Here is a 13,865-nt window from a genome sequence, read left to right as displayed (position 1 = left end):
TTCAGAAAAAAAGTGCAACAACGTCAGTTGACTGTTTCATTGTGAAACGGTGTTAATATTCACCATTCTTTATTATCAATAATATATATTTTTTTCTGTTGTTTCCTTTCACTTTACCGGAAGGGGTTTTATTTAACCCGGAAGTGCTCAAACACCGTACTACAAGTGAAGAGAGGCAAAACATCAATGGGTGTTACTTGGTAAGGTGGTTTTTAAACCTACGTTTGATTTTAAACGTTTTTAACCCCTAAATATTCAAACAGTTTTAGCCTAGCCTCAACCATCCTGCGTGGTTTTTTGTCCCATTGATCCGCGGAGCGTGGCTCTGTCTCATTCAACAATGCTGGTAACGTGACACAGGGCAAAGTGTATGCTGGTCCCTCAAGTGCTCTGCTTGCTGTGCCCCGCAGTGTGTGCCAGGTGCCCGTGGCGGAGGGGAAGAGCGTGCAGCAGACTGTGGACATGCTGCACAAAAAGCTGGAGCAGCTGGGCGCCGTGAAGCAAGGCAGCTTCTGCGTGGACTGCGAGACTTACCATGCCACGGGAAATTCCAGCAGTAATAAGTTTTTTATCTGTTTGTTTCTGAGCTTTAGAATTCAGATTTATAGATCACATTAATGCACTCACCCATGAGGGTGACCTGATGTCTATGTCTAGGTGGGGCTGCAGAGTATTTTATCCCCTTTTCGTGTGATTTTTTGCAAAGAAAAAAAAGATTGCCGGTATTTGAACTGTTGTAAATGACTTATTGGCCTATAATCTGTCAAACAGATCTCTCACGAACGATTCTGAGTTATTTTGAGTAAGAAAGAACATTTCTATCACAAAGCAGAACTTGTTTTTTGGCAAAGTGATTTTCATATCTCCCTTATTTATGCAGCTAAGTGTCACTGACATTAAAAAAAAATTCTAGAGAGATCTGGCAAAGAGGGCAAGAGAAATTGTGACAAATATAACATCACAGTTCTATACAGGATTTGTAAGGACTAGACTGACTATAATATAGGTACAATGAAGTCAGTGTCATATAGATACTTGCAAAACCAGTATATACATATATATATATATATGTCCACTTCACAAAATCTGTTGAGTGCAGTCTATTTACCAATATTAGCAAACATAACATGTATATTTAAAAAAAAAAACGAAACGTCAAAATTCACATTTTTGTCACACAAGCTGTGGCTCAGCTGGTAGAGAGCGTCATAGATCCCCATCTCCTCCAGTCTGCATCCTGAAGTATCCATGGACAAGATGCCGAACCCTCAGTTGCCCCTGATGCATCCGTGTGTGTGTGTGTGTTAGAAAACACTTAGGCATAGACAAAAGTACTGTATGAATGTGAGTGTAAGACTTGTAGTAGGAAGTGCTTTTGAGTACTCAACTACATTAAAACAAGCTACATAAGTACTGGTGTACTGGTTCATTTACCAGTTTGATTGGCTATAGTTAGGTCAACACAGTAAGGCAGTCACTTTTATTGGGGATTTATGCTTCAGCAGCCTGGTGTGCACCTCCTTAGAAATGTTACAAGTTCCATCGACATACTGTTACTGTCCTCTTCAGTACCGCTGATTCCTCCTGTGCATCTTTGGCTACTGTTTCGCCACAGTTTTTGAATGTATCTGTGGGAGAATAACAATCATCATCAGTATAAGTAATAGTTGTATATCTATATGGCCAGAAGTCTGGTTCCTTTAGATGTCACCACAGATCATCTGCCTCAATCTCACCCTTGCAGCTTCTTCTGTCACACCAACCATCTACATGTCCTCCATCACTACATGCATAAATCTCCTCTGACGTCTTCCTCTTTTCCTCCTGCCTGGCAGCTCCTCCATCTTTAACATCCTTTGCCCAATATATCTACTATCCCTCACTATACACGTCCAAACCTCAGCTGCAAATCTCAGCCTTGCCTCTCTAACTTTATGGAACTTTCATTTCCTTCCTCATCTCACCTGACAGATTTAAGTGTTGTCTGTCCATTGTAGGTCAGCCCTCCAAGCTCCTGTATGTGATGCACAACTCCGAAACCCCCCTGAGCTGCTTGGCTCTGTTTGAAGGTGGACCCTGCCTAATAGCGGATGCAAATTTTGATGTCCTCATGGTGAAGCTGAAAAGTCACTTTCAGAATGCCAAGGGACACAAGGTGGAGTCTCGTGGTTCGAGATATCGCTACTGCGACTTCTTGATAAAAGTTGGTGCCGTGACGATGAGCTCCAGTGCCAGAGGGATATCAGTAGAGGTGCGTGTATATGTATATATGCTGTGATAAAGACAAGTCACGTCCTTCTGCTTTCTCTCCTTGAGGCGTTAACTCCTGGCTTGCTTCCTCAGGTGGAGTACTGCCCTTGTGTCGTTCCTGGGGACTGCTGGAACCTCATGAAGGAGTTTATGCAGTCCTTTCTCGGCCCCAGCGTCCCTGAACTGCCATCTGTGTTTGCTGCCAAGCCCGAGGGACTCTTTGCACCAACAGATTGTATTGACACCATGACTCAGTACCTGGAGTTATTCAACAAACTGCGCAAGCTGCAAATCCCTGGAACCAATGTGCGCTGAGTCTGCAACAAAGATATCTGTTTTTTTCTCTCCATGTTTGTACAGATGTTGGTATATTTCTGGTCCTATGGATCAGCGTTCGTACCCAGGCATTTTTTTTTTTTTGAACGTCTGGGGTTTATTATCACTGCAGAACTTCACATTAGTGTTGGAAGAAAGCATTTGCAATAAAGAGACACGGTGAAAACAAGTAGTCAAAGTCTCTGAGCGTTCATACTGCGATGCCCTTTTGATGGTGCGCTTTTATCTGAGAGTAGAGGCACAAAGTATTCATTGATTTCTTGCTAGTTTACACAGGGATGAACCAATTTATCAGCTGAACACTGTCCCTGTTGACTGTCAACTGATCTGATGACGTTTATCAGTGAGAGAGGTCGATTTTTATCTGTTGCATCATCCAAGTTTTGCGCTGGCTGAATGTTTAAAGATGATGTCACAAGCAGGTGAGAGATTTTCCTTTTTAAACAATTGGATTTCTTTGTTTTTCTCTGTCAGAAAGACAGGAATGAATGAACTAAATGTTGACTACAGGTCCAGGAATTTCATAGTCAGTCCAATCCCTAGGTTTATGCAGTTGGATTAGTGTTCCAGTATTAGGTGGAGGCTTGTGCTTACGCATGTAATGAGTTTACAGTGGAAATGCTTTATTAAATTACAAAGAAGTATCTGTGCAGATATCTTAGGGTGACAGTAAGTTCGATTGTTTATATTGGATTGTTAAAATGTCCAAAAGACTGGATCTAGCTTCTAAAATCTGAGAATAGACACTTTAATCTACAATAATATGAAGATCTCACTTATGCTTGGCATCGAGTGGACTCTTATGTTAGAGCAGGGGGAAAAAAGTAAAAATGCAGAACAATGTCCTATTAAATTACCAGTAATTGAATTTAAAAAAAAAAATATATATATATATATATATATATATAATTCAAGTGTCCTACTAAATTACGATAATTGCTATTGTTAATTTGGTTATTTTTATCCATGCGTCTCCTAATCTCGTGTGAAAAAATCCTGGATATGCACCGTAACCACAACTGTATTATAATTAAAACTGACATGACTTCTCTTTTAGAACTTGTGATATGTTATTAAGCTTTCAAACTCTCCCTGAATGCTGCGCATTTCTTCTAGACAGCGGCTTTCTTTTTATGTTTAAACTTGAATTACACTGATTTGCGCTGACGCATTTTGAAAGTAGTCCCTCCCCACGACAGCATCCAAAGGAGATGCGCTTAATAGGGATCTTAAAGCTAAACACACGCACAGTACACGCACGCGCCTCAGGTGTTTTTTTACCAGATTAACACTACCGTGCTGACACATGGCGCGCACGGGGTTTAACGGGGACACCGGGGGTCAGGGGTAGCGGCTGTCCTCTTAAACCCGGCTTCCACTCTGGCCTCGGTTATTGTTCCATGTGGCCGCTGTGGGTGGACGGACGGACGGTCCATCCTGCTGCCTGTTGTTCAACCCTTCCGCCAATGAGAGCCCGGCTCCCGCTCAGCCCCAGTCCAATGAGAGCGGCGGGGTCTGTGCTCGGATCGAGAGTTGGGTTGTTCAATCTGTGAGGAGGACAACAAGCAGCTTTCTGAGTGTACACCGGATGGATGGATGCTGGCGATGGTAACGTTACCCAGCTTTACCATTATCAGGTGTTGCAAATATAGTGAGGGGCACCGATAGGGCCGAGAGCCGCGTTTCAGCAGCCGGCTTCCTGCGGTGAATGTCACCGGGTAGTTTTTTTTTAACGGTTAACGGCGCAGTTTGCTAGCCTTAACGTTAGCGACCGACGGCAGCCGTTAGGTTAACTTCGATTGTCCTCAACAAACAGGTTAGCAGCTTAGCTAACGTTAGCAACTGTGGCGAGCAGATAACGCGAATTGTTAGCTGCTTGGAGCCAAGCGAATAAATCCGTGTTTAACTCCGCGCGTTATTAGGCGAGACACAGCAGAGGAAAGGGAGGGAGGAGGTGGGGGGGGGCAAGCGGTGTAAACCCTAAGCACAGCCGCCGTGGATAAAAACGGTTAGCGGCGGCAGCTAAGTTGCTGCCTGCTGGGCTGTCTCGGACCAACAAAGTTGTTGGATGTTCCTGGAGAGTCGCTCTCTGGCTGCTCTTTGTTCTTCAGCATGGTGATGGTGGGATAGCCTAGCATGGCGTTAAGAGCCAGCCTGTCTGAGTCAGAAGGCATCCTTTTTAAAACACGGACAGACACAGTGGAGAAATTCTAACATTTGTGAATATCACATGCAGGAGTTGAGGCGGTTAACTTGTAGCGTGCAAAAAGCGTGGCATGCGACTGAAAAACAGTTGCGCCGACCTGAAAGTTGATGCTGCCATTATTATTTTTATCCATTGTTATTATTATTATTATTATAATGTAGTGGCTCATTTACACAAAGAGATGGATAAAAAAGAAAGTGATGTAGCACAGCGCTGGTACTGGTGAGGTACATAACTACATCCATTAACGTTAAGAATATCATTTCAATGGACAGACAGACGTTCATGTCATCATTTCCTTGCCCTAAAGCTCCGTTTTAATTATTTCCCCTTATCAAATGGCCACATGTTGATTTTCTTAAATAACGAGAGCGACATAACAGTTCCTTTTCCGTGTGTGATTCCTGTAGATGTCAATCATTTGCCACGTTTATTCACAGTAATGTCAACCAGGGCAGTCGGTGTCACAACTGGAGGAGATTTCCACAATAAAGTCACTTCCTGAGTTATTTAGTTGTGTTACTTTTTGTTAAGAAGTTTTATGGTCACTTGTTTTCAGTCCACTTTTTTGTGTAAAGATAGATTTTTGAGAATTTCCTAAATGCGTGGTTTTCATTAATTGGAGAAGTGTGTGATTTATCTCTGTCGTTGTGGGGTGGGGTGGAGTGGTTGCTTTGTCTGTTTTTTGTTTTTTCATTGCAGCTTTCACCCCTATTTCTCAGACTCTCTCTGGAGCCGCTGGTGCTGACGGTGGGCATGGGTGATCGGGCTGAACTGTCCTGTTGTGTTCTTTGCAGATGTTGTGATGTGTTGTCCAGAATTTGATCACAAAAACTCCTTTTCCAGTTAGTACATCTTCTTTCTTTTTTGTTTTGTGACAGTTGCTTATACACTGCAGTCTTTTCATTAGAAAAACAGAAAACAAAAACACTGGATTCTGCTATAAGCAGTAATCTTGCTTTATTTTTTTTCTTCCTCTACAGAATGAGTTGCTGTTTGGCTGCGGGACGTGTGTCCTATCGCTGAGGCCACATGTGTATCTGGAGCAATGGATCGTTGTAAGCACGTGGTACGCCTTCGCCTAGGCCAAGACCATTCGATCCTTAATCCGCAAAAATGGCACTGTGTCGACTGCAGCACCACCGATTCGGTGTGGGCCTGCCTCAAGTGCTCCCATGTGGCCTGTGGACGGTTTATGGAGGAGCACTCACTCAAACACTTTCAGGAGTCGCACCATCCGCTGGCTATGGAGGTGCGAGAGCTGGATGTTTTTTGCTTTGCCTGTGGAGACTATGTACTCAACGATAACGCAGAGGGTGACCTCAAACTCCTCAGAGGGGCGCTCTCCACTGTTCGGAGCCCGGGTAGGCGCTCACTGCGCTCTTCAACAGGGGGGGAGTGTACTCCCTGGGTTGGGGAAAGTGGGCCGCAGCCCGCCATGCAGCTGGCCTTGCGGCACAGGAGGAAAGCACTCCTGGGGAAAATGCTCCGGATGTGGATCAGCAAACATCAGGAGCTCCAGAATCAGCGTAAAGAGAAACTCGAGGAAGCTAGAAGACAAAAGAAGGAGGTGAAAAAGAGACTCATGGAAGAACTTGGCAATGTTCCTCCCAGGAAGAGTGCTAGGCTTCTTACTCAGGCGCCACGTTCAACCATCACACTCATTCCACGCAAATTTCGCGACCCTCCAGAACGCCTACCTCCTCCTCCTGCCCAAAAGAAGCCTTCACTTTTAACCCTGTCCCGCAAGACTTCTCAGAATGGCAAAGCTGCCAGACTGAGGCGATACTACTCCACGCATGCAGTCACACGACGGAGACTCGCTCCGGGGGTCACCGGCCTGCGCAACTTGGGGAACACGTGCTACATGAACTCAATATTGCAAGTGCTGAGCCACCTGCAGAAATTCAGGGAGTGTTTTCTCACTTTGGACCTGTGTGAGACTGAGGAGCTACTTGCCAAGACCAACCACTCCCAGGGGATGAAGGGGGTGACAGGAGGTGTGGTCAGCAGTGGTAACACAGCGCTGGCAGAATACCCTCTTGGACGTATGGGGAAGGCGGGCTGTTGGAATTTGCCCGTGGGGAAAAAGGAAAGCGTCTCGCCTCCTCCTCGCTGCTCCACCCGCCAGCAGATGTCTCTGTGCCATGAGTTACATACGCTTTTCAGGGTCATGTGGTCAGGCCGGTGGTCTTTAGTATCTCCCTTTGCCATGCTGCACTCTGTGTGGAACCTCATCCCAGCTTTCCGTGGATACGACCAGCAGGATGCCCAGGAGTTCTTGTGTGAGCTGCTGGACAAGGTGCAGCAGGAGCTGGACACAGAGGGGTCCAAAAGGCGGATAGTCATCCCCATCACAAAGAGGAAACTATCCAAGCAAGTGCTAAAGGTTCTCAACACCATCTTTCACGGGCAGCTACTCAGCCAGGTGAGACTCCTAACTTATAACTGCATGCAGTCAGTGTTGTCCAGTGTGATGTAGGTTGTTTTGTTTGTGTATTTATCTCTTTTCCCTCTTGCTTTCCATTTCTGCATGTCTGTTGTGAAGTTCTGGGCTAATGCCAAGATTTTGACTTTTGTGTTTTGTTTTGCTTTCATTATTATTTCTGTATATTTATATTCCCCCTTTGTGCCAGAGACACAAATCTGATAATAAAATAAGTAATAAATGTTAATTAATAAGTGATAAGTAAAAGGATAGCGTTTTAGTCTTCATGCCTTTTATTTTGAAAATTGACCATGTTCTTTACTCTCCTGGGTCTAACTTCCTTCCTACAAGATGAAGACAAGATTAAAAAAAGGAGAAAAAAATGACCCAGTGGTATTTTTAGTAGGTGCTGTTTCTGGGATGCTTCTGCAAAAACATGCTTCACCGGGTGCAGTTAAGCTGTAGTCATTGTTTTGAAGAGGTGTAATCAGCTCCTGTAGCTGTCCTTCAGTTAGTCCCCAGTTAACTTTGAACACTGAGAAAATTCACATGAGACATCAGATAAACGTCGGCCACTGACATCAGTAAAAGGTATCAACTTAGGTGCTCTTACCAATCACAAAGGCCCATATCAGTTAATATCAATTATATATAAGCTGAAATTTATACACTGTGCTGCAGATACAGATGCCATGGATACAGATTTCCAGTTAATCAAAGTCTGTGGTTGCATGAAAAAACTGTGATGTCACTAGGGCTGGGCCATATCATACCGTTCATGGTAATACCGGTATAATGTTGGGCAACGACCAGAAAATGAAATATCACGATAGAATATGGGTAAAACGCGCGTGCGCAGTGCCTTTGTTTTCATACGCACATGGCGAAAAAGGCACGGCGGCGACAGAGAATGAGAAGGGCGAAAGCGAATCGTTGAATGAAACGGATGAACTAGAATTGGTTTGTAAAAATGCTGCAACTTCAGTGGTGTGGAACTGGTTTAGCTTTCGTCCGTCAGATACACAACAAAGCACTATTTTTGGTAGAGCATGCTAGCGGGCCGTCATTATTACCGTGTTTTTTGGTAAATACGGCACACTTAAAATCAATCATTTGATTTTTCTGAAAATCGACAGTGCCCCTTATAATCCCGTGTGCCTTATGTTTGGATTCTGGTTGTGTTTACTGACCTCGAAACGATTTTATGTACACGGCGCTCGAAAATGTTTTGGTACGACTTTGCTAAGCTACGAACCTGCACCGCTTGATGGATTGTCGGCGCATTACGGCTATCTTAGGTAGGCGCCTCGCGGAGTGATACATACGGTGCTTCAACATAATATTACTGTATTGTGTGTGTATAAGCTCTTTTTAAGTTTTGTGGATATTATACTTGGTCATGCTGAGGATATGTCGGCCAGTTTCTACTGGAAATGCTTTTTGGTTAAACTGTCAGCAAGGAATTTGCATTTGTACTGTTACGTTTTTATATAACTTTAATGCAAAAAAACAGCTGCTTGTTTAAGTGAAAATACATGTTTTGTTTTTTGTTTTTTGCACTAATAAAATTGTGGAGTTGTAAAGTATTTTGTCTAGTGTCAATTATCGTCAGTTATATCGTTATCGCAAATTTTCAAATCTATATCGTGATAAATATTTTTGGTCATATCGCCCTGCTCTAGATGTCACATCACCACATTCCTATAATCATTTAGGGTGGTGCATGAGGAGGACCAGACTTACACTACAATACACTACAATGGTGCGTTGTAGTGTATTGTCTCTGTGATGTCCACCTATAGCTGCTTTAGAATCACCAGCTAACCTTACATCCATGTGTTTGGACTGTTGGAGCACGGTGGAGTACCCAAAACGCTTCCCATGCAACATGCACGCATTACACAGAACACCCTCCCCCCAAAGTCCAGCAGTTTCAAAGGCGACACTCTGCAGTTCTAATTGCGATTTAATTTTTAAAATTCAAAATGAAATCCACTTCAAGGTGATGTGTTTTTGGTGTTGTGAACAAATAAACAAACAAAAAAAAAGTCTTAACTGCATCTGTTCAGCTCTGTTTGCAGGGTTTGACCAATCACAGTTAAGATCGTGAGTTTAGTAATAAAAAAGAGGCATGCATCTGCATTAAAGAATAAAATGCAGAGACACGGTGGGTTAAGCAGTTGCCTGGAAGAGCAGGCCAAAGAAGACAGTTGATTGATTGTGATCATGTATGAAGAGCATAAACCTGTGCTGGAATGTAGTTAGAATGGGGAAGTGTCTGGTTTTGTAATTCAGGCAGATATTTTTGTTTCATTTATTAAATCAGTTTATTTATTTGTTTGCACTTTCCAGAGTTCTGCTACAGCTGAAACTTGGAATCGTCGTCACACTCACCTTTGCTTGTGTTCCTCCTCTTCTCTGTATGTTTTAGGTGACATGCCTATCCTGTAAGCACAAGTCTAACACAGTAGAGCCATTCTGGGATTTGTCTTTGGAGTTTCCAGAGCGATACCACAGCATAGACAAAGGCTCGAGCTCGACGGCTTACCAGCGTAGTTGCACCCTCACTGAGATGCTGTCCAAGTTTACAGAGATGGAGGCTCTTGAAGGCAGCATCTACGCCTGCAACCACTGCAACAGTCAGTACAATGTTTAATGCACCACAAGCCAAGCTCGTCTTAAGTTCATTATTAGCTGATAAGACTTTGCTTCTTAAGCTCGAGTTGAATAAATCTGTATTGTTTCAGGATATCTGCCTATTATATGACAACTTGGATGCATTCTGATAAAGCTGCTTATCAACCCTAAAATATCAATTAGCAGTTAAATTATTCTCTTGATTCATCAGACAGAGAACTGGATAGTGGACCATACACTTGGGTTCACATGATGAATGTCATGAATTTAGATTCTAATGGGAATTGGATTTAAATAAGTTATTATCCAAAGTGGAACTTAAAGTTATAGATTTCCCTTCATGATTTATTCATTTTGACTCTGCTTTTTCTTTAAAGGTCAATGCAGTTTTTCTTGCGAGGTATTTCTATGAATAACTGAGAATGTCAGGACAGCAACTTGTAAAAATGAAGCGTTCAGAACATTTTCCTGTTAATCTGATGGCATCGGAACTAAACGCACACCCGGGTCATGACTAATTAAAAGCTGTCATTTCATTCTCATCAGACGCACAATAGTAACATGCAAACTGTCGCATAAATGAAGAGGATTGCACAGGATTACGACCGCATGCATGTGTTTCCCGACGTTATCAGTTAAAAGACTTGATTTTTCAGGGTGGAGAGAAGTTCGTCTCCGAAGTGTTACACATGCATTCAGTGTGATACAAATGCATAAAGCAAGATTTACAAATGTATGTATTGATGTGTGTGTAGCGTTTGAGAACACACAAGCAGGTGCTTCAGTCCACGCAATTTCAAAGCAATTTTACCACACGGAAAACTGTTTTACAAATGCGCACATCCACATTTGAATAAATATTGAATGAATACTGATCAGCTGCTCACAATTCCTGTGCATACAAATGTCTGAAACTTTACAGACATCCTCCTACTCACGAATGGCCTGGCACGCACAGATCACATCACATGGTCACGTAGGGTTTTGAGACAAATTTCAGGCTGCCTGCTTCGCATACATCCAGAAATGTAAGCTGCATTCAAGTACTAGTGTTCTGTTTTCTTGCATTTTTCCTACTGAAGTAGCCATTTCTTCTAAGTAAACAGAACAACTAGTCACCCCGCTACTAGAAAACAGATTTTCCAGTTATGTAGTTAGAAGTTTTCACTGGAATGGAGACAGGATCTATCAGGAATGTTTAAGTGATTCATTTCAGGGAGGTGAGGTAAAAGCTGCTGTATTTACTGAAGTGCGAAGTCTTGTGGTCCCAAATCATCAAATAAACATCAGTAAAGTGTAAACACTTACCTCAAGTATGATTTGTCAGGTAATGTATTGTCAGATTTCACCCATGGTGTGCATACAGAGTACACTGTAGAACTGTGGGTGCATCTGAATGTACCCGTGAGGAACATTTGTGTGTAAAGTGACCTTTACCTGAATGACTGAATGCTTTCAACAGATTAATGAAGCCAACGGTGTTATTTATTTATTCATTGTCTAAGAAGCTCTTTAATCTCCTGCTGACAGCTCCGGCAGAGGCAGTGACTTAAAAACTAGGCTGGCAGCTTTGAGAGAGCCACACAACACTTTCGCAAAGCCTGAGATTTTGCAAGAAAGCGTCACTTGTGCAGCGGAAACAAAGCCTCGCATCAGTAACCTGTGATCTCCTTGTTTCATGGTTTCAGAAAGAAGACGGAAATCATCCCACAAACCCTTAGTTCTGTCAGAAGCATGTAAGCAGCTTCTGATCTACCGTTTACCTCAGGTTCTCCGGCTGCACCTCAAACGCTTCAGGCAAGTTTCTGTAAAGGCTGATATATATTATTATTTTTATTTTTTTTACTTCCAAACCAAGTTCTTTGAAATTTCTCAAAGAAATTTCAGGATTTCCTGTAGTTTTGATCTTGTTTTTTCTGTTTGCGTTGTGAACTTGGGGTGCTCGACCTTTATTTATTTTTTTTGTAAGACGAGGCTTGTGAAGTGTAGCAACACTAACTATCGCCTGTTGTACGGCAGATGGTCGGGGCGGAACCACAGGGAGAAAATCGGCGTCCATGTGGCCTTTGACCAGGTTCTGAACATCAAACCATACTGCTGCACAGGCTCAGGTCACTCTGTCCACAGAGGAGGCTACACCTACGATCTGTCTGCTGTAGTTATGCATCATGGTAAAGGCTTCGGCTCAGGGCACTACACCGCATACTGCTACAATACAGAAGGAGGTGAGGAAGAGCGCACAGCATCCTGTGGTTTATTTAAGATGCAAATGTTCTGCTGTGTTGTTGTTTTTTTTAACATCTTTTTTTAATGTGCATTTGCTCTCCTCAGGTTTCTGGGTCCACTGTAATGACTCTGAGATGAAGGTTTGCAGTGTGGAGGAAGTGTGCAACACTCAGGCCTATATTCTCTTCTATACCCAGAGGTCTGCTTAGGTACCTCTCGCTGTGATGATAACCTGTGCGTGGAAACTTAGGGCTGCATTCATGAAAAGGTTTTCTGATGCTTTCCCAGATGTCATTACATTTTAGCAGCACAATCCAGATAAGAAGTATGATAGTGGTGAGTAATGTTGCCATAGCTAGTAGATCAGAAAGCTCTGGGTTTATGTCTTACTTTTGACTCTGTAAGAAAACATTTTCGTAAATGAAGCCCAGGTTTCTCAGCCTGTAGGACCAGCCTATTGATTCCTGGCCTGAAGACTGTGGTCAGACTCTGTCCTGCTGAACAACAACAACAACCATCAGGCTCGTGTCTGTTGAGTCTGGGAACAACCAGGCGCTCTCCCCGAGACAGCATTTTACATTAAAAAGGCAACACGGATTCTGGACTTTGGAGCGTTTGGCCACAGTAATGTTGACGATGTGCATTTTTACACGTAATCGTGCGTTTGACCGCTGAGCTTTACATGAAGCGACACATTTTTAACGTTGCCAGCGACCGCACTGATGGTCCACGCTCCATGTTGCCTTCTGCTCAGCTTTTTTAATTATCGTGAAACGTCAGTTATGGAAACTTTTAATACTCACCCCTGTGTCATTTGTATCTCATGTCCTCTCCCTCAGATGTACTGCTGTGACTGGATACTGTGTCTTAGGCTCAAGGCTCTCAGTGAACACGAATAGTTTTTGTTTTTAGTTTATTTTGTAGCCGCTCTGTTCCATGAAAAGAAGCAAAAAGCACGAGTATCAGACACTCAGTGGAAAGCTGCGGGAGGAGCTGTTGCTGTCGGCTCCCGTAACACCTTGAAGTGTCTGCTCCTCCTCCTGCGGTTAGACCGGTCTGAGCCTGGGTCGGACACGCCGCCTCTCTTAACCTGCCGGAGACGGGACGCGAGTTAAAGGGTAGATACCGAAGAATGTGTGGTTTCTTTTTCTTTCTTTCTTTTATCAGTTTTTTTTTGGGGGGGTGGTACCCATTTTTGAGTTGAGCACCTGAAAGCAATATATTGTACATCTCGCATCTTGACAGGAAATTTAAGAAAATCAGGAATTCTTCTGCTTGTTATATACAATGTGTTTTGGGTTTTTTTTTTCTGTTGTCTTTTTTTATTTTATTGTTTTCTACTCTGCTGTTTCTATCGAGGTCTTTAGATTTTGCTAGGTTGTCAAGAAAAACTGTGTTTGATACGAGTCAAATGCAAAATACATTTGTGAACTCTGTGACAGTTGGAACAATCTAATGACGATGAATGTCTTACTTTTTAGCGGTCAGGTGTGGCCATGCCACCGGCTCTGATCCCCTTGAGTTCTGTCGTGTACTGTAAGAATACCTGTCATAAATGTAATGGTCATATGGGTTTTGCCTGACAGTAATTATTAAAAAGACAAAACAAAATTGAGATGCTTTGGTTCTCTTGCTTATTTTTTTTTTTTATATATAGTATTTTTTCCAGAGGGAGTGGTGATTCTGATTAAAAGAAGGTTATGAGCAGCTTCATGGCTGAGCCAAGAGAGTAAAGTAGAACTGAAATAATCAGGTTACCAGATGGATGCACAGCTGATCCGA

General features: G+C 42.9%; 2 protein-coding genes across 5 annotated transcripts; both read left to right on the top strand.

Annotated features, from left to right (window-relative positions):
• Positions 1 to 3: 3 nt before the first annotated feature.
• Positions 4 to 2,756, top strand: med20 (mediator complex subunit 20). Of its 2 annotated transcripts, XM_042228078.1 has the most exons (5): positions 4 to 22; positions 124 to 200; positions 411 to 556; positions 1,998 to 2,251; positions 2,344 to 2,756. In XM_042228078.1, the coding sequence occupies exons 2-5, from the start codon at positions 187 to 189 to the stop codon at positions 2,563 to 2,565; spliced, it is 636 nt and encodes a 211-aa protein (XP_042084012.1). In that variant the 5' UTR covers positions 4 to 22; positions 124 to 186; the 3' UTR covers positions 2,566 to 2,756. The 2 variants fall into 2 exon arrangements, with proteins under 2 accessions (XP_042084012.1, XP_005941522.1); XM_005941460.3 differs by having other exon boundaries at positions 11 to 200.
• A 1,301-nt stretch (positions 2,757 to 4,057) lies between these two features.
• usp49 (ubiquitin specific peptidase 49) lies at positions 4,058 to 13,698 on the top strand. Of its 3 annotated transcripts, none has more exons than XM_042228076.1 (7): positions 4,058 to 4,194; positions 5,515 to 5,637; positions 5,776 to 7,220; positions 9,652 to 9,859; positions 11,546 to 11,654; positions 11,877 to 12,082; positions 12,189 to 13,698. In XM_042228076.1, the coding sequence occupies exons 3-7, from the start codon at positions 5,841 to 5,843 to the stop codon at positions 12,290 to 12,292; spliced, it is 2,007 nt and encodes a 668-aa protein (XP_042084010.1). In that variant the 5' UTR covers positions 4,058 to 4,194; positions 5,515 to 5,637; positions 5,776 to 5,840; the 3' UTR covers positions 12,293 to 13,698. The 3 variants fall into 3 exon arrangements, with proteins under 3 accessions (XP_042084010.1, XP_005941519.1, XP_005941517.1); XM_005941455.3 differs by lacking the exon at positions 4,058 to 4,194 and adding an exon at positions 4,278 to 4,402; XM_005941457.3 differs by lacking the exon at positions 5,515 to 5,637 and having other exon boundaries at positions 4,072 to 4,194.
• Positions 13,699 to 13,865: the final 167 nt, after the last annotated feature.

Source organism: Haplochromis burtoni, unplaced genomic scaffold, assembly GCF_018398535.1.
Source record: "Haplochromis burtoni strain Fernald_Lab_line unplaced genomic scaffold, NCSU_Asbu1 Contig_300, whole genome shotgun sequence".
Taxonomy (NCBI): domain Eukaryota; kingdom Metazoa; phylum Chordata; class Actinopteri; order Cichliformes; family Cichlidae; genus Haplochromis; species Haplochromis burtoni.
The sequence above is the reverse complement of the archived record's forward strand: the minus strand, read 5'-3'. Positions and strand labels throughout refer to the sequence as shown.